Source organism: Dendrobates tinctorius, unplaced genomic scaffold, assembly GCF_039654945.1.
Source record: "Dendrobates tinctorius isolate UK_male_01 unplaced genomic scaffold, ASM3965494v1 ptg000393l, whole genome shotgun sequence".
Taxonomy (NCBI): Eukaryota; Metazoa; Chordata; class Amphibia; order Anura; family Dendrobatidae; genus Dendrobates; species Dendrobates tinctorius.
In genome coordinates, this window is record NW_027362059.1 from 823,044 (window position 1) to 846,421 (window position 23,378).

Below are 23,378 nucleotides of genomic sequence, written 5' to 3' on the forward strand. Positions count from 1 at the left end.
GGGAATGTGGGCCTACTGTCCGACCCACTAGACCGCAAAGCGGAGTCATCATTAAAAAGGTCATGGGAAGCAAATACTGGCATTTTTAAACCAGCAGTAGCCAGCACTTGCACTGCCAGATCAATGCTTGTGTGGTTAGACCAGTTAGACCAGTTGGACCAACAGATTGAGCAGAAAGTATCCAGGGAAAAACTGCATGCCGCTATTCCATTAATTAGAGGAGCGGCAGCCTTCATGGCCGATGCATCTGCAGACACCCTACGCCTAGCAGCAAGATCGGCGGGTCTTGTGAATAGAGCCAGGCGGGCACTATGGATGAAAGGTTGGAAGGGGGACGCACAATCAAAATCTAAGGTCTGCGCGATCCCGTGCGAGGGTGAGTTTCTCTTTGGCAAAGCCCTAGACGACATACTCACTCACCAAAGCTAAAGAAAGGAAGAAGGCTTTCCCTGACTCTTCTATCCCTTTCTACAGGAGAGCCTTTAAAAGGTGGCCGAATGGAAAGAGGAGGCAAACGGAAAGATCAACGAGATGGGCCACAAAAGAAGAGAAGCAAAAGGGTACCATATTTAGAAGTTCAGGATTCCGAAAAGAGAATAAATACTGAGCAACCAGTCCCCACAGTAGGGGGTAGACAAACTTTTTTTTTTTCTCCAAAATGGGAAACAATAACATCGAGTTTGTGGATTTTAAATATAGTCAAAGAAGGAATAAAACTAGAATTCCTTCGTATTCCCAACGACTCATTTATTATAACCTCCCTTAACTCGCCAAAAAGCCCTCAAAATGGAAATTTGGAGTCTACTATCCAAGAGGGTAGAGGGTTCTACTCTCCTTTATTTTTCATTCCCAAACCCGATGGTACGTTTAGAACAATCATAAATCTGAAAAAGCTTAATACGTTTATCAAAAATTATAAATTTAAAATTGAATCGATCAGGTCCACCATTAGGCTTCTCTTTCCGAACTGTTATGGCAGGCATTGACCTAAAAGATGCTTACTATCATCTCCCTATCCATGACAGATACCAAAGGTACCTAAGGGTAGCAGTAGTATTCGAAGGCAAGATCCATCACTTTCAGTATATGGCCATGCCCTTCGGTCTCTCTACAGCACCGAGAATCTTCGTCAAAGACACCTTGATCGTGCCTTACCTGGATGACTTTTTAGTTATCGGGAACTCTATCGCCCAGTGTACTAAACGTGTGACTGATACGGTCTCATCTTTGCAGGATCTAGGCTGGATCATCAACTTCCAGAAGTCCAGACTTTCCACTCTCCCTCCAGACGTTTTTAGGGTTCCAGTTAGACTCTACGACCCAGAGGTGTCTACTCCCTCAGGTAAAATTATGCTCATTAAAAATAAGGTTAGAGCAGCAATGGACAGACCACGCATGTCCCTGAGAGAGTTGCTCACCTCTTGTACCCCGGCAGTTCAGTAGGCCCAATATCACATCGGCACACTGCAACATCACATCCTCCAAGAGGACAGACGGCTTGGCGGTCACCTCGAGAACAAGATAACCATATCCCAGGAAGTCTTGACTTTGCTAGTATGGTGGCCAGATAGTAATCATTTCACCGCAGGCGTTCCATGGGTAATATCACCATCCCATACTATAACCACTGATGCTAGCCCCCACGGCTGAGGAGCCCATATGGGGAATAGCTGCTGTCAGGGAAGGTGGAGTAAGGAGGAACTACAATAGTCATGTAACTTTTAAAGGAGCTGACGGCAGTAGATTATGCATTAAATCCTTTTCTTCCACAGCTCCAGTATAGATCTCTCCGCCTCAAAAAAGCCAACAGGAAGGTTCAGAAATTCTGCTCCCTAAGTCCAGCAGACAAGCCGTTGGCAGTAGATGCCTTCAGGGATAGAGGGAACGTCAGGTCTCCTGTATGCCTTCCCTCCAATATGCCTCATACCATCGATTCTAAGGAAGATCAGGGAGGACAGAGCCAGAGTGATTATAATAGCCCCTTTTGGCCGAAAAGACCATGGTTCTGTTGGCTGAGAGTAATGTCAGTGGTCTAGGACCTCCTAACACAGGGTCCCTTCAATCACCCTCAGAAGTCCGGGCTGCATTTGACAGCCTGGAATTTGAAAGGTCACTACTAGAGAAAAAGGGATTCTCAGCAGGGTTAATATCCACCTTACTCAGTAGCAGAAAACCAGTGACTAAAAAAATTTATGGGAAGATATGGAAAAAAATTCTATCTTAGGTCCTATACGGGAAGGGGAAGTCCCGATAGTGGCAATACTAGAATTTCTGCAGAAAGGTTAGGATTGGGGTTAGCTGTCATTACCCTCAAAGTACACGTCTCAGCCCTGGCAGCCTTATTCAACTGCGACCTGACAAACAGGTGGGTGGCCAGGTGTATCCGGGCCTGTACTAGAGCTGACACTGTCCCATCCCCTACTCCTCCTTCTTGGGATCCAAATTTAGTCCTATCATCTGACAGAGAAGCCGGTTGAACCACTAAACACAACATCAGATAAAGATTCTAACTTTAAACAGCCTTATTAGTGGCGCCCACATCAGCCAGTAGGTTGAGAATTTACTCGCATTATCAACAGACCCTCCCTACACTCACACCATGGACGATCAAGTTATGTTAAAATTAGATCCAGCATACCTCCCAAGGTGGTATCAAAATATCATAGGGCTCAGGAGGTAATCTTACCACCTCTTTTGTCCTGACCCTAACTACCAGAAGGAGGAGAGGCTTCATTGCCTAGATGTGAGATGTCTTCTGCAGTATTTAGAGGTAATGAGACCTTGGAGAAAACAGAGGGCCTTATTTGTCTCATTCCAGGGGGCAAGGAAGGGCCTTAAAAGCCTCTAAACAGACTATAGTTAGATGAGTGAGAAAGGCCATTATGCCAGCATATAGCAGTGCAGGCAGGGCTGTTCCAGAAGGTATAAAAGCCCACTCCACGAGGGCCATGACGACGTCCTGGACAGAGAGAGCAGGCGCTCCCGTCGACCAAATCTGTAAGGCGGCCTCTTGGTCCGCTCCGTCTACCTTTGTCAAATATTATAAGTTAGACCTATTTGCTACCTCGGATATCACATTCGGGAGAAGTGTTACAAGCAGTGATCCCTCCCTAAGAGAATACAGATCTCTAACTCTCTCGTGGTGCCGTCATGTATGATGGAAAAACACGGGTATTACCTGGTAATGTTTTTTCATGAGACATGACGGCACCCTTATATTCCCTCCCTATTGATCACATCATTAGTTGGGTGCATTATACACTCCCTTGGGTGTTGGAAATTTAGTAGTGTAAAGGATGTATTATTTATATGTACACTAACCGGCGGAGTTCCTCTCGTGCTCTGTAAAACAACTGATGCGGAGAGAGGAGCCCCCCTTTTATCTGGAAGGTTTCCTGTCCTTGTTGGGCAGATCCCCTCTCGTGCTGCTGTCATGTCTCATGAAAAAACACATTACCAGGTATGTAATACCTGTGTTTCTCGCAGTCTATGGCATGCACTCACATATTGTGCTGCTATCTCCACCGCGCTTTCTTCTTCCCCCAGCAGGATATATGTTTTCTCTTCCTCCTTCATGGAGCTGAAATCCGGGAAGAGATTGGATAGTCTCCTGAAGGGAGTGTCCCTCTCTGCTGAGTATTTGGTGCAGTGTAGCAGGAAGTGGGTCTCATCATCCTGGTCACAGTGTAGGCACAGTCTTTCCTCCCTGGGCTTGTAGCTCTGCCTGTGTCAGCCGGATTCGATGGCCAGACTGTGGGCACGGAGTCTATATCGGCTCAGGATCTTGCGGTCTCTGGGAGTTTCTCCAGATATGGGGCCAGTCTGTAGTCTCTCTGTAGACTCCGGTACATGTCAGTTTCTGTGAGCTGATGATGTCGTTCTTCCAGTACGTACCTCTCCTGACCTTCGTCTACCATCTTCCTGATCCTGGCTTTTCTCAGGTTGCTTTGGTTGAAGTTTCGGTCAGGATGGGTTTGGGTGAGCTGTTCCAGGGGCTGTGGTTTGTGTCGCCACCTATATGAGGCATTGTTTTATGGTGATGGGAGCTTGGGTTGCTACTCCTCTGTGCCTTTATAGTAGCTGTATGGTGTGTACAGGACGTGGTGTTTGTGCCTTTATAGTAGTTGTATGGTGCGTACAGGACGAGGTGTGTGTGCTTTTATAGTTGTATGATGTGTACAGGATGCGGTCTGTGTGCGCGCCTTTATAGGAGTTGTATGGGGTGTACAGGATGCGGTGTGTGCGCCTTTTATAGTAGTTGTTTGAGGTGTACAGGATGCGGTATGTGTGTGTGCACCTTTATAGTAGTTGTATGGGGAGTACTGTATGCGGTGTGTGTGCGCGTCTTTATATTAGATGTATGATGTGTGCAGGATGCGGTGTGTGTGTGCGCCTTTTATAGTAGATGTATGATGTGTACAGGATGCGGTGTGTGTTTGCACCTTTTATAGTAGATGTATGATGTGTACAGGATGCGGTGTGTGTGAGCGCCTTTTATAGTAGATGTATGATGTGTACCGGATGCGGTGTGTGCGCGCCTTTTATAGTAGATGTATGATGTGTACAGGATGCGGTGTGTGTGCGCCTTTTATAGTAGATGTATGATGTGTACAGGATGCGGTGTGTGTGAGCGCCTTTTATAGTAGATGTATGATGTGTACAGGATGCGGTGTGTGTGTGTGCGCCTTTTATAGTAGATGTATGATGTGTACAGGATGCGGTGTGTGTGTGCGCCTTTTATAGTAGATGTATGATGTGTACAGGATGCGGTGTGTGTGCGCCTTTTATAGTAGATGTATGATGTGTACAGGATGCGGTGTGTGTTTGCGCCTTTTATAGTAGATGTATGATGTGTACAGGATGCGGTGTGTGTGTGCGCCTTTTATAGTAGATGTATGATGTGTACAGGATGCGGTGTGTGTGAGCGCCTTTTATAGTAGATGTATGATGTGTACAGAATGCGGTGTGTGTGCGCCTTTTATAGTAGATGTATGATGTGTACAGGATGCGGTGTGTGTGAGCACCTTTTATAGTAGATACAGTGGGGCAAAAAAGTATTTAGTCAGTCAGCAATAGTGCAAGTTCCACCACTTAAAAAGATGAGAGGCGTCTGTAATTTACATCATAGGTAGACCTCAACTATGGGAGACAAACTGAGAAAAAAAAATCCAGAAAATCACATTGTTTTTTTTTCATTTTATTTGCATATTATGGTGGAAAATAAGTATTTGGTCAGAAACAAGCAATCAAGATTTCTGGCTCTCACAGACCTGTAACTTCTTCTTTAAGAGTCTCCTCTTTCCTCCACTCATTACCTGTAGTAATGGCACCTGTTTAAACTTGTTATCAGTATAAAAAGACACCTGTGCACACCCTCAAACAGTCTGACTCCAAACTCCACTATGGTGAAGACCAAAGAGCTGTCAGAGGACACCAGAAACAAAATTGTAGCCCTGCACCAGGCTGGGAAGACTGAATCTGCAATAGCCAACCAGCTTGGAGTGAAGAAATCAACTGTGGGAGCAATAATTAGAAAATGGAAGACATACAAGACCACTGATAATCTCCCTCGATCTGGTGCTCCACGCAAAATCCCACCCCGTGGGGTCAGAATGATCACAAGAACGGTGAGCAAAAATCCCAGAACCACGCGGGGGGACCTAGTGAATGAACTGCAGAGAGCTGGGACCAATGTAACAAGGCCTACCATAAGTAACACACTACGCCACCATGGACTCAGATCCTGCAGTGCCAGACGTGTCCCACTGCTTAAGCCTGTACATGTCCGGGCCCGTCTGAAGTTTGCTAGAGAGCATTTGGATGATCCAGAGGAGTTTTGGGAGAATGTCCTATGGTCTGATGAAACCAAACTGGAACTGTTTGGTAGAAACACAACTTGTCGTGTTTGGAGGAAAAAGAATACTGAGTTGCATCCATCAAACACCATACCTACTGTAAAGCATGGTGGTGGAAACATCATGCTTTGGGGCTGTTTCTCTGCAAAGGGGCCAGGACGACTGATCCGGGTACATGAAAGAATGAATGGGGCCATGTATCGTGAGATTTTGAGTGCAAACCTCCTTCCATCAGCAAGGGCATTGAATATGAAACGTGGCTGGGTCTTTCAACATGACAATGATCCAAAGCACACCGCCAGGGCAACGAAGGAGTGGCTTCGTAAGAAGCATTTCAAGGTCCTGGAGTGGCCTAGCCAGTCTCCAGATCTCAACCCTATAGAAAACCTTTGGAGGGAGTTGAAAGTCCGTGTTGCCAAGCGAAAAGCCAAAAACATCACTGCTCTAGAGGAGATCTGCATGGAGGAATGGGCCAACATACCAACAACAGTGTGTGGCAACCTTGTGAAGACTTACAGAAAACGTTTGACCTCTGTCATTGCCAACAAAGGATATATCACAAAGTATTGAGATGAAATTTTGTTTCTGACCAAATACTTATTTTCCACCATAATATGCAAATAAAATGAAAAAAAAACAGACAATGTGATTTTCTGGATTTTTTTTTCTCAGTTTGTCTCCCATAGTTGAGGTCTACCTATGATGTAAATTACAGACGCCTCTCATCTTTTTAAGTGGTGGAACTTGCACTATTGCTGACTGACTAAATACTTTTTTGCCCCACTGTATATGATGTGTGCAGGATGCGGTGTGTGTGAGCGCCTTTTATAGTAGATGTATGATGTGTACAGGATGCGGTGTGTGTGAGCGCCTTTTATAGTAGATGTATGATGTGTACAGGATGCGGTGTGTGTGCGTGCGCCTTTTATAGTAGATGTGTGTGTGTGCAGGATGCGGTGTGTGTGTGCACCTTTTATAGTAGATGTATGATGTGTGCAGGATGCGGTGTGTGTGTGCACCTTTTATAGTAGATGTATGATGTGTGCAGGATGCGGTGTGTGTGTGCACCTTTTATAGTAGATGTATGATGTGTACAGGATGTGGTGTGTGTGCACCTTTTATAGTAGATGTATGATGTGTACAGGATGCGGTGTGTGTGCACCTTTTATAGTAGATGTATGATGTGTACAGGATGCGGTGTGTGCGCACCTTTTATAGTAGATGTATGATGTGTACAGGATGCGGTGTGTGCGCGCCTTTTATAGTAGATGTATGATGTGTGCAGGATGCGGTGTGTGTGCACCTTTTATAGTAGATGTATGATGTGTACAGGATGCGGTGTGTGTGCACCTTTTATAGTAGATGTATGATGTGTACAGGATGCGGTGTGTGCACCTTTTATAGTAGATGTATGATGTGTGCAGGATGCGGTGTGTGTGTGTGCCTTTTATAGTAGATGTATGATGTGTACAGGATGCGGTGTGTGTGCACCTTTTATAGTAGATGTATGATGTGTGCAGGATGCGGTGTGTGTGTGTGCCTTTTATAGTAGATGTATGATGTGTGCAGGATGCGGTGTGTGTGTGTGCCTTTTATAGTAGATGTATGATGTGTGCAGGATGCGGTGTGTGTGTGCACCTTTTATAGTAGATGTATGATGTGTACAGGATGCGGTGTGTGTGCGCACCTTTTATAGTAGATGTATGATGTGTGCAGGATGCGGTGTGTGTGTAGGATGCGGTGTGTGTGTGTGAGCGCCTTTTATAGTAGATGTATGATGTGTGCAGGATGCGGTGTGTGCGCGCCTTTTATAGTAGATGTATGATGTGTACAGGATGCGGTGTGTGTGCGCCCTTTATAGTAGATGTATGATGTGTACAGGATGCGGTGTGTGTTTGCGCCTTTTATAGTAGATGTATGATGTGTACAGGATGCGGTGTGTGTGTGCACCTTTTATAGTAGATGTATGATGTGTGCAGGATGCGGTGTGTGTGTAGGATGCGGTGTGTGTGTGAGCGCCTTTTATAGTAGATGTATGATGTGTGCAGGATGCGGTGTGTGTGTGCACCTTTTATAGTAGATGTATGATGTGTACAGGATGCGGTGTGTGTGAGCACCTTTTATAGTAGATGTATGATGTGTGCAGGATGCGGTGTGTGTGTGCACCTTTTATAGTAGATGTATGATGTGTACAGGATGCGGTGTGTGTGAGCACCTTTTATAGTAGATGTATGATGTGTACAGGATGCGGTGTGTGTGTGTGCGCCTTTTATAGTAGATGTATGATGTGTACAGGATGCGGTGTGTGTGTGCACCTTTTATAGTAGATGTATGATGTGTGCAGGATGCGGTGTGTGTGTAGGATGCGGTGTGTGTGTGAGCGCCTTTTATAGTAGATGTATGATGTGTGCAGGATGCGGTGTGTGTGTGCACCTTTTATAGTAGATGTATGATGTGTACAGGATGCGGTGTGTGTGAGCACCTTTTATAGTAGATGTATGATGTGTGCAGGATGCGGTGTGTGTGTGCACCTTTTATAGTAGATGTATGATGTGTACAGGATGCGGTGTGTGTGAGCACCTTTTATAGTAGATGTATGATGTGTACAGGATGCGGTGTGTGTGTGAGCGCCTTTTATAGTAGATGTATGATGTGTGCAGGATGCGGTGTGTGTGTGCACCTTTTATAGTAGATGTATGATGTGTACAGGATGCGGTGTGTGTGAGCACCTTTTATAGTAGATGTATGATGTGTGCAGGATGCGGTGTGTGTGTGCACCTTTTATAGTAGATGTATGATGTGTACAGGATGCGGTGTGTGTGAGCACCTTTTATAGTAGATGTATGATGTGTACAGGATGCGGTGTGTGTGTGTGCACCTTTTATAGTAGATGTATGATGTGTGCAGGATGCGGTGTGTGTTTGCACCTTTTATAGTAGATGTATGATGTGTACAGGATGCGGTGTGTGTGAGCACCTTTTATAGTAGATGTATGATGTGTACAGGATGCGGTGTGTGTGTGCACCTTTTATAGTAGATGTATGATGTGTACAGGATGCGGTGTGTGTGAGCACCTTTTATAGTAGATGTATGATGTGTACAGGATGCGGTGTGTGTGAGCACCTTTTATAGTAGATGTATGATGTGTACAGGATGCGGTGTGTGTGTGTGCACCTTTTATAGTAGATGTATGATGTGTACAGGATGCGGTGTGTGTGTGTGCACCTTTTATAGTAGATGTATGATGTGTACAGGATGCGGTGTGTGTGAGCACCTTTTATAGTAGATGTATGATGTGTACAGGATGCGGTGTGTGTGAGCACCTTTTATAGTAGATGTATGATGTGTACAGGATGCGGTGTGTGTGTGTGCACCTTTTATAGTAGATGTATGATGTGTACAGGATGCGGTGTGTGTGAGCACCTTTTATAGTAGATGTATGATGTGTACAGGATGCGGTGTGTGTGAGCACCTTTTATAGTAGATGTATGATGTGTACAGGATGCGGTGTGTGTGTGCACCTTTTATAGTAGATGTATGATGTGTACAGGATGCGGTGTGTGTGAGCACCTTTTATAGTAGATGTATGATGTGTACAGGATGCGGTGTGTGTGTGAGCGCCTTTTATAGTAGATGTATGATGTGTGCAGGATGCGGTGTGTGTGTGCACCTTTTATAGTAGATGTATGATGTGTGCAGGATGCGGTGTGTGTGTGCGCCTTTTATAGTAGATGTATGATGTGTGCAGGATGCGGTGTGTGTGTGCACCTTTTATAGTAGATGTATGATGTGTACAGGATGCGGTGTGTGTTTGCGCCTTTTATAGTAGATGTATGATGTGTACAGGATGCGGTGTGTGTGTGTGCGCCTTTTATAGTAGATGTATGATGTGTACAGGATGCGGTGTGTGTGTGCACCTTTTATAGTAGATGTATGATGTGTGCAGGATGCGGTGTGTGTGTAGGATGCGGTGTGTGTGTGAGCGCCTTTTATAGTAGATGTATGATGTGTGCAGGATGCGGTGTGTGTGTGCACCTTTTATAGTAGATGTATGATGTGTACAGGATGCGGTGTGTGTGAGCACCTTTTATAGTAGATGTATGATGTGTGCAGGATGCGGTGTGTGTGTGCACCTTTTATAGTAGATGTATGATGTGTACAGGATGCGGTGTGTGTGAGCACCTTTTATAGTAGATGTATGATGTGTACAGGATGCGGTGTGTGTGTGAGCGCCTTTTATAGTAGATGTATGATGTGTGCAGGATGCGGTGTGTGTGTGCACCTTTTATAGTAGATGTATGATGTGTACAGGATGCGGTGTGTGTGAGCACCTTTTATAGTAGATGTATGATGTGTGCAGGATGCGGTGTGTGTGTGCACCTTTTATAGTAGATGTATGATGTGTACAGGATGCGGTGTGTGTGAGCACCTTTTATAGTAGATGTATGATGTGTACAGGATGCGGTGTGTGTGAGCACCTTTTATAGTAGATGTATGATGTGTGCAGGATGCGGTGTGTGTGTGCACCTTTTATAGTAGATGTATGATGTGTACAGGATGCGGTGTGTGTGAGCACCTTTTATAGTAGATGTATGATGTGTACAGGATGCGGTGTGTGTGTGTGCACCTTTTATAGTAGATGTATGATGTGTGCAGGATGCGGTGTGTGTTTGCACCTTTTATAGTAGATGTATGATGTGTACAGGATGCGGTGTGTGTGAGCACCTTTTATAGTAGATGTATGATGTGTACAGGATGCGGTGTGTGTGTGCACCTTTTATAGTAGATGTATGATGTGTACAGGATGCGGTGTGTGTGAGCACCTTTTATAGTAGATGTATGATGTGTACAGGATGCGGTGTGTGTGAGCACCTTTTATAGTAGATGTATGATGTGTACAGGATGCGGTGTGTGTGTGTGCACCTTTTATAGTAGATGTATGATGTGTACAGGATGCGGTGTGTGTGTGTGCACCTTTTATAGTAGATGTATGATGTGTACAGGATGCGGTGTGTGTGAGCACCTTTTATAGTAGATGTATGATGTGTACAGGATGCGGTGTGTGTGAGCACCTTTTATAGTAGATGTATGATGTGTACAGGATGCGGTGTGTGTGTGTGCACCTTTTATAGTAGATGTATGATGTGTACAGGATGCGGTGTGTGTGAGCACCTTTTATAGTAGATGTATGATGTGTACAGGATGCGGTGTGTGTGAGCACCTTTTATAGTAGATGTATGATGTGTACAGGATGCGGTGTGTGTGTGCACCTTTTATAGTAGATGTATGATGTGTACAGGATGCGGTGTGTGTGAGCACCTTTTATAGTAGATGTATGATGTGTACAGGATGCGGTGTGTGCGCGCCTTTTATAGTAGATGTATGATGTGTACAGGATGCGGTGTGTGTGTGCACCTTTTATAGTAGATGTATGATGTGTACAGGATGCGGTGTGTGTGAGCACCTTTTATAGTAGATGTATGATGTGTACAGGATGCGGTGTGTGTGTGCACCTTTTATAGTAGATGTATGATGTGTACAGGATGCGGTGTGTGTGAGCACCTTTTATAGTAGATGTATGATGTGTACAGGATGCGGTGTGTGTGAGCACCTTTTATAGTAGATGTATGATGTGTACAGGATGCGGTGTGTGCGCGCCTTTTATAGTAGATGTATGATGTGTACAGGATGCGGTGTGTGTGTGCACCTTTTATAGTAGATGTATGATGTGTACAGGATGCGGTGTGTGTGAGCACCTTTTATAGTAGATGTATGATGTGTACAGGATGCGGTGTGTGTGTGCACCTTTTATAGTAGATGTATGATGTGTACAGGATGCGGTGTGTGTGAGCACCTTTTATAGTAGATGTATGATGTGTACAGGATGCGGTGTGTGTGAGCACCTTTTATAGTAGATGTATGATGTGTACAGGATGCGGTGTGTGTGTGCACCTTTTATAGTAGATGTATGATGTGTACAGGATGCGGTGTGTGTGAGCACCTTTTATAGTAGATGTATGATGTGTACAGGATCCGGTGTGTGTGAGCACCTTTTATAGTAGATGTATGATGTGTACAGGATGCGGTGTGTGTGTGCACCTTTTATAGTAGATGTATGATGTGTACAGGATGCGGTGTGTGTGAGCACCTTTTATAGTAGATGTATGATGTGTGCAGGATGCGGTGTGTGTGCGCGCCTTTTATAGTAGATGTATGATGTGTGCAGGATGCGGTGTGTGTGCGCGCCTTTTATAGTAGATGTATGATGTGTACAGGATGCGGTGTGTGTTTGCACCTTTTATAGTAGATGTATGATGTGTACAGGATGCGGTGTGTGTGAGCACCTTTTATAGTAGATGTATGATGTGTGCAGGATGCGGTGTGTGCGCGCCTTTTATAGTAGATGTATGATGTGTACAGGATGCGGTGTGTGTGTGCACCTTTTATAGTAGATGTATGATGTGTACAGGATGCGGTGTGTGTGAGCACCTTTTATAGTAGATGTATGATGTGTGCAGGATGCGGTGTGTGTGCGCGCCTTTTATAGTAGATGTATGATGTGTACAGGATGCGGTGTGTGTGCGCGCCTTTTATAGTAGATGTATGATGTGTACAGGATGCGGTGTGTGTTTGCGCCTTTTATAGTAGATGTATGATGTGTACAGGATGCGGTGTGTGTGAGCGCCTTTTATAGTAGATGTATGATGTGTGCAGGATGCGGTGTGTGTGTAGGATGCGGTGTGTGTGTGAGCGCCTTTTATAGTAGATGTATGATGTGTACAGGATGCGGTGTGTGTGTGAGCGCCTTTTATAGTAGATGTATGATGTGTGCAGGATGCGGTGTGTGCGCGCCTTTTATAGTAGATGTATGATGTGTACAGGATGCGGTGTGTGTTTGCGCCTTTTATAGTAGATGTATGATGTGTGCAGGATGCGGTGTGTGTTTGCGCCTTTTATAGTAGATGTATGATGTGTGCAGGATGCGGTGTGTGTGTGCGCCTTTTATAGTAGATGTATGATGTGTGCAGGATGCGGTGTGTGTGTGCACCTTTTATAGTAGATGTATGATGTGTACAGGATGCGGTGTGTGTTTGCGCCTTTTATAGTAGATGTATGATGTGTACAGGATGCGGTGTGTGTGCGCGCCTTTATAGTAGATGTATGATGTGTGCAGGATGCGGTGTGTGTGTAGGATGCGGTGTGTGTTTGCGCCTTTTATAGATGTATGATGTGTACAGGATGTGGTATGTGTGAGCGCCTTTTATAGTAGATGTATGATGTGTGCAGGATGCGGTGTGTGTGTGCGCCTTTTATAGTAGATGTATGATGTGTGCAGGATGCGGTGTGTGTGAGCGCCTTTTATAGTAGATGTATGATGTGTACAGGATGCGGTGTGTGTGAGCGCCTTTTATAGTAGATGTATGATGTGCACCTTTTATAGTAGATGTATGATGTGTACAGGATGCGGTGTGTGTGAGCACCTTTTATAGTAGATGTATGATGTGTACAGGATGCGGTGTGTGTGAGCGCCTTTTATAGTAGATGTATGATGTGTACAGGATGCGGTGTGTGTGCACCTTTTATAGTAGATGTGTACAGGATGCGGTGTGTGCGCCTTTTATAGTAGATGTATGATGTGTACAGGATGCGGTGTGTGTGCACCTTTTATAGTAGATGTATGATGTGTGCAGGATGCGGTGTGTGTGCACCTTTTATAGTAGATGTATGATGTGTGCAGGATGCGGTGTGTGTGTGCACCTTTTATAGTAGATGTATGATGTGTACAGGATGCGGTGTGTGCGCCTTTTATAGTAGATGTATGATGTGTGCAGGATGCGGTGTGTGTGTGTGCGCCTTTTATAGTAGATGTATGATGTGTACAGGATGCGGTGTGTGTGTGCACCTTTTATAGTAGATGTATGATGTGTACAGGATGCGGTGTGTGTGAGCGCCTTTTATAGTAGATGTATGATGTGTACAGGATGCGGTGTGTGTGAGCGCCTTTTATAGTAGATGTATGATGTGTGCAGGATGCGGTGTGTGTGCACCTTTTATAGTTGATGTATGATGTGTGCAGGATGCGGTGTGTGTGTGCACCTTTTATAGTAGATGTATGATGTGTACAGGATGCGGTGTGAGCGCCTTTTATAGTAGATGTATGATGTGTGCAGGATGCGGTGTGTGTGAGCGCCTTTTATAGTAGATGTATGATGTGTGCAGGATGCGGTGTGTGTGTGTGCGCCTTTTATAGTAGATGTATGATGTGTACAGGATGCGGTGTGTGTGTGCACCTTTTATAGTAGATGTATGATGTGTACAGGATGCGGTGTGTGTGAGCGCCTTTTATAGGAGATGTATGATGTGTGCAGGATGCGGTGTGTGTGCACCTTTTATAGTAGATGTATGATGTGTGCAGGATGCGGTGTGTGTGCGCGCCTTTATAGTATTGTATGTAGCAGGTGTGATGTGTGTATATGTATTGGTCTTCAGCATATCTGCACACATCCCCTTTATTTTGGGGAGTTGTCCTTTCTGCTGGGCTCTGATGTTGCTTTTCCTATGTGACGGGTGGTTATTATCTGTAGGGGAGGACGTTCAGGTGGTGGGAGACAAATTCATCCATGACAGAGACATGTCCTGGCTGCAGCAGGCGGATGTCGTGGTGGCAGAGGTGACACAACCATCGCTGGGAGTTGGATATGAGTTGGGTCGAGCAGTGGCCATGAACAAAAAGATTTTGTGCCTTTTCCGAGTGTCTAGTGGTCGAGGTAAGGCCTCCTCAATTCACCTTTTAGTCTTTATCCCAGGCTGAGGTCTGGCATAGCGCTCCTGCTGGCCGGGTGCCCTCTGAGGTACGGCGTGGCACCCTGTACTCGCTCCCATCTGACTATTGCACAACACTTCTCTTTCAGTGCTTTCCGCCATGATTCGAGGGGCTGATAATGGACGCTCAGTGTTGGTCAGAGATTACGAGCCGCAGGACGTGGAGGGAATTCTCCGTGAATACTTTCACCTCACTTTCCCCTCATTGTGATATTGCCATTACTGAAATAAACTCTTTATCTTGGTACTGACCGTGAGCGTGAGTGTGTACAGACACAATTACAGAATGGGCTCGGCTGGTGATATCTGCAGCGTTTTCTCATCGTGTGATGGAGCGCAGTCCACGACGGACTGAGTCGGCATGAGGAAAAAAAGGCTGACAGTGTATATCAGACTGAACACTCTTACAAGCACAGGGGAGCGTGCACTCAGATGTCATCGCAGTGCGATTACCGCAAGAGCCAGCAATGGAAGAGATGGAGGAACTACTTTCCCTGGGACATTATAGAATCGGCTGCCATACATTAATGTGACCTCAGCTTTAAGGCTCATACTCATTTGTCTAACCAGTTATTCAATGTTACATCCCCAACGGACCTATCCATTAACGTAAACGGCTGCCCACTCTCCCTAGTCCCACAAGCTCGCTGCCTCGGGGTAATCCTTGACACTGATCTTTCTTTCAAACCACATATCCAAGCCCTTTCCACTTCCTGCCGACTTCAACTCAAAAATATTTCACGGATCCATACATTCCTCAACCAAGAATCTGCAAAAACCCTAGTCCTTGCCCTCATCATCTCCCGCCTTGACTACTGCCACCTCCTGCTCTGTGGCCTCCCCTCTAAGGCTAGTTTCACACTAGCGTATCTACACGCAGCACACGCCGCCGCTAAGCCCTGCCCCCTCCGGTCATCTCCCTACTATCGCACACGGCTGCATGCGATCTGCGAACCCTATCTTTAGCAGACTGTGCACTAGTAGGATTTTGCGTGCGCTGCGCACTTTTGAAGGTGCGCCGAATGCAGCATGTTGCATTTTGGTGCGCTCGGCGCACCTTCAAAAGTGCGCAGTGCACGCAAAATCCTACTAGCGCATGGTCTGTGCACCCTATGCTAAAGAGAGAGTGCGCAGATCGCATGCAGCCGTGTGCGATAGTAGGGAGATGACCGCAGGGGGCGGAGCTTAGCGGCTCCGTGCACTGCGTGTAGATATGCTACTGTGAAACTAGCCTAACACTCTCGCACCCCTCCAATCTATTCTTAACTCTGCTGCCCGACTAATCCACCTGTCTCTCCGCTATTCCCCGGCTTCTCCCCTCTGTCAACCCCTGCACTGGCTCCCCATTACCCAAAGACTCCAGCTCAAAACCCTAACCATGACATACAAAGCCATCCACAACCTGAGTCCTCCATACATCTGTGACCTCGTCTCCCGGTACTTACCTGCATGAAACCTCCGATCCTCACAAGATCTCCTCCTGTACTCCCCTCTTATCTCCTCTTCCCACAATCGCATACAAGATTTCTCCCGCGCATCACCCCTACTCTGGAACTCTCTACCACCACATATCATTCTCTCACCTACCATGGAAACATTCAAAAAGAGCCTGAAGACCCACCTCTTCCGACAAGCCTACAACCTGCAGTAACCACCGATCCACCAAACCGCTGCACGACCAGCTCTACCCTCGCCTACTGTATCCTCACCCATCCCTTGTAGACTGTGAGCCCTCGTGGGCAGGGTCCCCTCTCCTCCTGTACCAGTATTGTTTAAGATTACTGTACTTGTATGTATTATGTGCACCCCTCCTCATGTAAAGCGCCATGGAATAAATGGCGTTATAATAATCTGCGATTATTTTTCTCAGCTGAAATCGGACTGAGAAAAAAAATTGCAGCATGCTGTGTATCTCGGAAGAGACTCTCCAATGCAAGTCAATGGATGCGAGATAAAGAAAAAAAAAAAAAATCGCACAGCACTTGGACCATGCAGGTGCTGTCCAAGTTTTACGCATCTGTGTCCTTAGAAAAGCCAGCAATTCATGTGCGGTGTACAGTAAAATCACACTGACAGGTTAGAATAGATAGAATACATACAGCTCTGGCAAAAATTAAGAGCGCACTGCACAGTTGTATAAGAACCCGCTTCTCTCCATGTCTGACAGCCATTCCATCCCAGTGTCAGCTGAATTCCAACCAGAGTCCACCTCATTCTACTTAATGTGCTTCTGATCAGGTGATCACCTGAGCCAAATCTTATTAAATGAAGGAAAGTATAAAAACACTGCTGTGGTGTTCACAATCCACCTGCAATAGGACAAGCTGGACAGCAAAACAAGTGCTAGTAATATCCCAAAAGTAATAGGAATGACAAAATAACTTTTAGCCATGCCAAAGGAGTAGAAAAGAAAAGTCTTGAGTAAAGAAAAGAAGGGCTCAATTCTGGCTTTACTAGCAGAGGGATACAGTGAGCGCCATGTTGCCTCAATCCTTAAAATTTCTAAGACAGCAGTTCATTACAACAAGGTCAAGCAGCAGACATTGGGGACAACAAAGCTACAGACCGGCAGAGGGTGAAAACGACTCTCCACTCGGATCCGGCAGAGGCAGCTGAGTGGTTCCGCTCCCATATAGGAACTCGTGACAAAAAGTCATGACATGATTTCAGTTAATTGAATTTTATACGAATGATTGTAGAATTGGTGCTCCTGCTGGCATCCGACTTACCAAACATTCCGAACACTGCTTTCAGTGAGGGTATCCCCATGTTTGATCTGCGATAGGAGCATAGGACCCTGCTCCTCTATCCTTGAACTTTGCTGTTCTCTCTTTTGTTGTAGTTTATATGGATACTGCTGCCTATATCTGTGTTGCCTGTAAACTCTAATCACGTGATGCAGCACTTCATATCTGGATGAGGAGACATGGGTTCTGAAATTGTCTGTGACCTGGAAGGTGAGGGGTCTTAGGACTCCTCGCAGAAGGATCAAGGTTTTTTCCCAGATTGAGCGTTCTCACCCTCTCACATCGTGGCTCTGGTTGAGACCTCACCAGAGACTCAGCCTGATTTGTACAGACGTCATGGGTACAGTGGTTTATTCCTGCATTTCATATCAGTTACTTAAGGGGGTTTCATTATTGATATATAAAGATGGGAGGCTCGAAGAGACCTGGAAGGCCGCTTTATTTTTGTATATGCATTAATCAGCTCAAAGACTTGCGTTACATTATGTGTATATAGTCCTCCCCCAGCCAATATGTCCATTCTCGGTATGGCAATAAATTATCCTGACGCACCCATTATATGTATGAGGGACTTTAGTTATGGATAGCGGTCTCGATAGAGTTAGACTGGATGGCGAGATTCCTGGAGGGACCTCTTCTTTACCCTCATCTCGCTCTTCACTGGCGCTGTTCATGGAGGGTACTGTGTTGTGAGTTCATTTTCCCCTCCGTCACTGAGGCCTGGTGAACTCCCTATTCTAGTGAAGGAAGGTAGTGAGCCTGATTATCAGGCACCTGGGACTAATGAAGACGATTGGCTGAGTGGAGTCACTGACTGGATTTAAGGCAGCCTATGCCCTTTCTGCCCTGCGGGTGATTTCTCTGTGGACTCTTGGACACCAGTCTGATTCCTGCTCTCCTAAAGCTAAGTTTTCTGTTTTGCCTTTTGCATTTAAGATTTGCTTTTGTTTTTCTTGCTTTTTGGATTCTGCCACTCCCTGCTGGAGTGTGCAGTGTTCCGTGAGCTCTGTCTTCTGAAAGTACCTGAGTGCTGATTTAGTTTTTGAAGCTTAGTTGCTTCAGGGCCATTTTTATATCAGCTTGTTGGCTTTTGTCTCTGATAGGGTTTTGGCAGATTGCAGACAGCAGCCTTCCTATCCGTTCCTATCTAGGTAGTTTTTGGGCCTCGTCTTTGCTCAGCCTGTCTTTCTGTCTGTGTGTTTTCATCTTGCTTCACCGTCATTATATGTGGGGGGCTGCCTATTGCTTTGGGGTCTGCTCTGGGGCAGTTAGATTTCCCCTTTCCTTCTTTAGGCCTATGTATCTCTCCGGCTGTGATCGAGGGGTCTAGGTCATCGTAGGAACCCCCCACGGCTACTGCTAGTTGTGTTGATAGGTTCAGGGGTCTGCAATCTGATAGTTGCCAACTTCTCTGGTTTTCAGGACTTAGCTAGCATTTCTGTTTTTGCCTCCTACGGTGACTCAATCATAACAGTACTGATTGGCTGGATCTATGGAGGATGCGCCATCCTGGGGTAAAGGAATACACCACCTGTCACTCGTCTACTAAACGTACTCCGTCCCGTATAGACTATATTTGGTTCCAGTGACTTATCGATGTGGGTGGCTGACAGAACATGGTAATAGAGGGATTTCAGATCATAGTCCGATTATACTTAGACTCAATTTTGGCCAATTAAAACAGTGTTTTCTGGAAACTAAATCCATTCTGGCTGAAATTGATAGGCTGACAGAACTATGGCTCAATTAAATTGCTTCATTTCGTCTCACCCTGAGCCCCAAGAGATTAACCGGTTTTGGGATGCCCTTAAGGCGTACTTGAGAGGATGTTCTCTACGATCTCTTATATTAAACGGGTGACCTTGAGGGAAGATGACGAGATGGAACGGCGACTTAAAAACTCCGGAGCAGCGTATGGATCTACCCAGACTAATGAGAATACAGTGGTATGGTGGACTTCCCACATGGACACCAAGTCTAAGCGCAAATTGTCTTTCACTCGGCAATCCTATTTTGAACTGGGGAATCGGGCGAGTAAATTTTTGTTTTTTCTAGTATGTCAACATGACACCTCTAATACCATACATCAGACAGTTCAATAGTGACCTCAACTGAAGACATACTTCACTGTTTGTATGATTATTACACAACATTATACAGTTCAAAAAGTAGTTTTGACACTTCACAATGCCTAAACTACCCATCGGACGTAGAATTCCCCACACTGGATACTACCCAGCGGGCCTTTTTGGACGCTGACTTTACTATAGAGGAAATTAAAAATGCTATGATGGCTTTGGCCCCTGGACCAGATGGGTTCCCCGTTGAAATGTATAGAAAAGATCAGGCTATTCTGGCACCACTTCTAAAAGTATTTCTAGGGATTTGGAGGGAGGAATTCTTACCTGACTCCTTTTACAAAGCAAATATCCTTAAAGAAGGGAAGGACCCCCTTGATTGTGGATCTTATAGTCTACATTTACCAGTGATATGGGGCGATAACATTTTCACTAAGATTCTGGCCATTACAGTGCTGTGCAAATTGGGACATTTTTTTTTTAAGTAAAATCATAGGTTGGTTACCAGTCGGTGGACAGGCACTCACACCTGTTTGAATCACTGACTGGTAAACAACCTACGATTTTACTTAAAAAAAAATGCTTTGTCCCAATTAATTTGCACAGCACTGTAGATTAAACTCTGTTATATTGGATCTTATACACCCGGACCAAACAGGCTTTATGCCTGGTAAAAGCGCCTCTATCAACATCAGGACGGTCCAATCCGTGGTTTAGTATAGCTTTGTGGTACCAGATAACTGGGCCCTGGCGTCGCTAGACGCAGCCAAGGCCTTTGATTCCCTTGAATGGCCGTTCTTGACTGCATGTTTACAGAGGTATGGCTTTGGTGCTAAATTCCAAAAATGTATTGGTAATATACGCAAAACCTAAAGCTCGTAGTCATCAATAACTCAATATCCAAACCCTTTTCTCTATCTAGGGGGATGCGCCAGGGGTGCCCCCTCTCTGCCCTCGCTATAGAAGTGCTGGCTGTCATGATCCAGGTTGGATATGACAGGTTTTGAATAAGTAACCTTTTTTTCCTTTGAGCTGGTTGCTTAGAGTTGGTTTTGCCCCCGGTGGTCATTGGGGTTATTGCACAGTGGTGTCTTTTGTTCTAGTTTGCCCCCGGTGGTGGTGAGCGTTATTGCACGGGAATCTCTAACAGGTGTGAGACTCTGGATCCTAACTATAAAGGTGTGTCAGGTGTTCTCACTCACTGTTGGTGATATTGGTGTTTTCCAACCATCCTTGGTGAAGGAAGGAGCTAGAGAGAGTTCCTGGCAGCTCAGTCAGAATCCTGGAGTGGCAGCTATGGTGTCAATGAGGAGTTCTGGCAAAGCTTGGAGGAGTGGCAGCTACGGTGTCAGCGAGGAGTTCTTGTAAAGCAAGGTGGAGTGGCAGCTATGGTGTCAGCGAGGAGTTCTTGCAAAGCTTGGTGGAGTGGCAGCTATGGTGTCAGCGAGGAGTTCTTGCAAAGCTTGGAGTGGCAGCTATGGTGAAAGCTGCACTCAGATGCTGGACTCTGTTGCTGGAAGAGAGCTGCACTCAGATGCTGGACTCTGTTGCTTGAAAGCTGCACTCAGATGCTGGACTCTGTTGCTGGAAAGCTGCACTCAGGTGTTGGATCCGGTTGGAGGAAATATGCACTCAGGTGTCGGACTCTGTTGCTTCGAGCATTAGCAACAGCGCAAAGCTAAGTGGTGTTTCCCTGTTTGTCACTTTCCTCAATGTGTGTTTTAGTGCAGTGGTGGGAATAGTTTTTGCACCGTCCACTTCACTAGTAAGGGATTGGTTCAGGGCGAGCTAGGGATTTCAGGTATCCTGATCGGCGCCCGGTGCGGAACCGGCCTAGGGATCATTAGGAGTGTAGAGACACTGACTCAGGGGAGTGCAGGTGGTCTCCACGTCCCCGTTCCCTATCGCAGGGCCACTATTGTAATTGTTTTCCCCTTTATTCTGAAATTCGCCCTGCTGAGGCGGTGTATCCAGACATACGTGTACTACTGAAATCCACCCTGCTGGAGGCGGTGTATCCAGACATACGTGTACTACTGGAATTCGCCTGCTGGAGGCGGTGTATCCGACTGCACGTTCTATTTAAATTCGCCCTGCTGGAAGCGGTGTGTCCAGTCACACATGACCATGACATTGGCAATACGTATGAGGTCTTCTCTGAGCATCAGAGGTATAACTATAGCGGATCGTTTAGACACTATTGGTTTACACGGTGATGTTCATGGATAAAGCTGATGAGACGCTGTCCCATGTGATTCCTACCATAGATAAATTTAGTAAATACTCCGGCCTATAGATCAATTGGAGTAAATCCACTCTCTTGCCCCTCTCTCATGGCCCTACGACCCATCTTTATTCTTTGACCTTATTGCCTATGGTGTCTCATTTTAAATATTTAGAAATTAATATATCTAAAAGTAGTGAACTTGACTTAACCCCTTCATGACGCAGCCTATTTTGACCTTAATGACCTGGCCATTTTTTGCAGTTCTGACCAGTGTCCCTTTATGAGGTAATAACTCTGGAACGCTTCAACGGATCCTAGCGATTCCGAGATTTGACATATTGGGCTTCATGTTTGTGGTAAATTTAGGTCAATTTTTGCATTTGTGAAAAAATCAGAAATTTGGCAAAAATTTTGAAAACTTCGCAATATTAAAATTTTGAATTTTTCTGTTAAATCAGAGAGTTATGTGACACAAAATAGTTAATAAATAACATTTCCCACATGTCTACTTTACATCAGCACAATTTTGGAAACATTTTTTTTGTTAGGAAGTTGTAAGGGTTAAATTGACCAGCGATTTCTCATTTTTACAACAAAATTTACAAAACCATTTCTTTTTTTACGGCCCACATCACATTTGAAGCCACTTTGAGCGGTCTATATGGCTGAAAATACCCAAAAGTGACACCATTCTAAAAACTGCACCCCTCAAGGTGCTCAAAACCACATTCAAGAAGATTATTAACCCTTCAGGTGTTTCACAGCAGCAGAAGCAACGTGGAAGGAAAAAAATGAACATTTAACTTTTTAGGCACAAAAATGATCTTTTAGCAACAACTTTTTTATTTTCCCAAGGGTAAAAGGAGAAAGTAGACCCCAAAAGTTGTTGACCAATTTGCCCTGAGTACGCTGATACCCCATATGTGGGAGAAAACTACTGTATGGGCCCACGGCAGGACTCTGAATGGAAGGAGCGCCATTTGACTTTTTGAATGGAAAATATGCTGGAATATTTAACGGTTGCCATGTTGTGAGCACTCTGAATCCCCAAGTGCTTCACAGAAGTTTATAACACAGCCGTGAAAAAAAAAAAAAATTTCCTTAAAAAAATGATTTTTTTAGCCCACAATTTTTTATTTTCACAAGGGTAAAATAATGTCCAGTTTGTCCTGAGTATGCTGGTACCCCGTATGTGGGGGGAAATCACTGTATGGGCACATGTCGGGGCTCGGAAGGGAAGTAGTGACGTTTTGAAATACCGACTTGATGGAATGATCTGCGGGCATCATGTTACGTTTGCAGACCCCTGATGTGCCTAAACAGTAGAAACCCCACATAAGTGACCCCATTTTGGAAACTAGACCACCCAAGGAGGTCTAGATGTGTGGTGAGCACTTTGAACCCCCAAATGCTTCACAGAAGTTTATAACGCAGAGCCAAGAAAAAAAAAAATTTCCTTCAAAAATGATTTTTTTTAGCCTGCAATTTTTTATTTTCCCAAGGGCTACAGAAGAAATTGGACACAAAGTTGTTTTCCACTTTGTCCTGAGTGCGCTGATACCCCATATGTGGGGGGGAACCACTGTTTGGGCACACATCGGGGCTTGGAAGGAAGGGAGCACCGTTTGACTTTTTGAATGCAAAACTG

At 45.2% G+C, this 23,378-nt stretch overlaps 1 protein-coding gene across 1 annotated transcript in view; it reads left to right on the top strand.

Annotated features, from left to right (window-relative positions):
- DNPH1 (2'-deoxynucleoside 5'-phosphate N-hydrolase 1) overlaps positions 1-14,925 on the top strand; it is a 32,661-nt gene extending 17,736 nt beyond the window's left edge. The window contains exons 2-3 of the mRNA XM_073563518.1: positions 14,441-14,623; positions 14,768-14,925. Of these exons, the coding sequence (XP_073419619.1) occupies positions 14,441-14,623; positions 14,768-14,889 (305 nt within the window). The 3' untranslated portion in view covers positions 14,890-14,925. The remainder of the gene's footprint in view (positions 1-14,440; positions 14,624-14,767) is intronic.
- Positions 14,926-23,378: the final 8,453 nt, after the last annotated feature.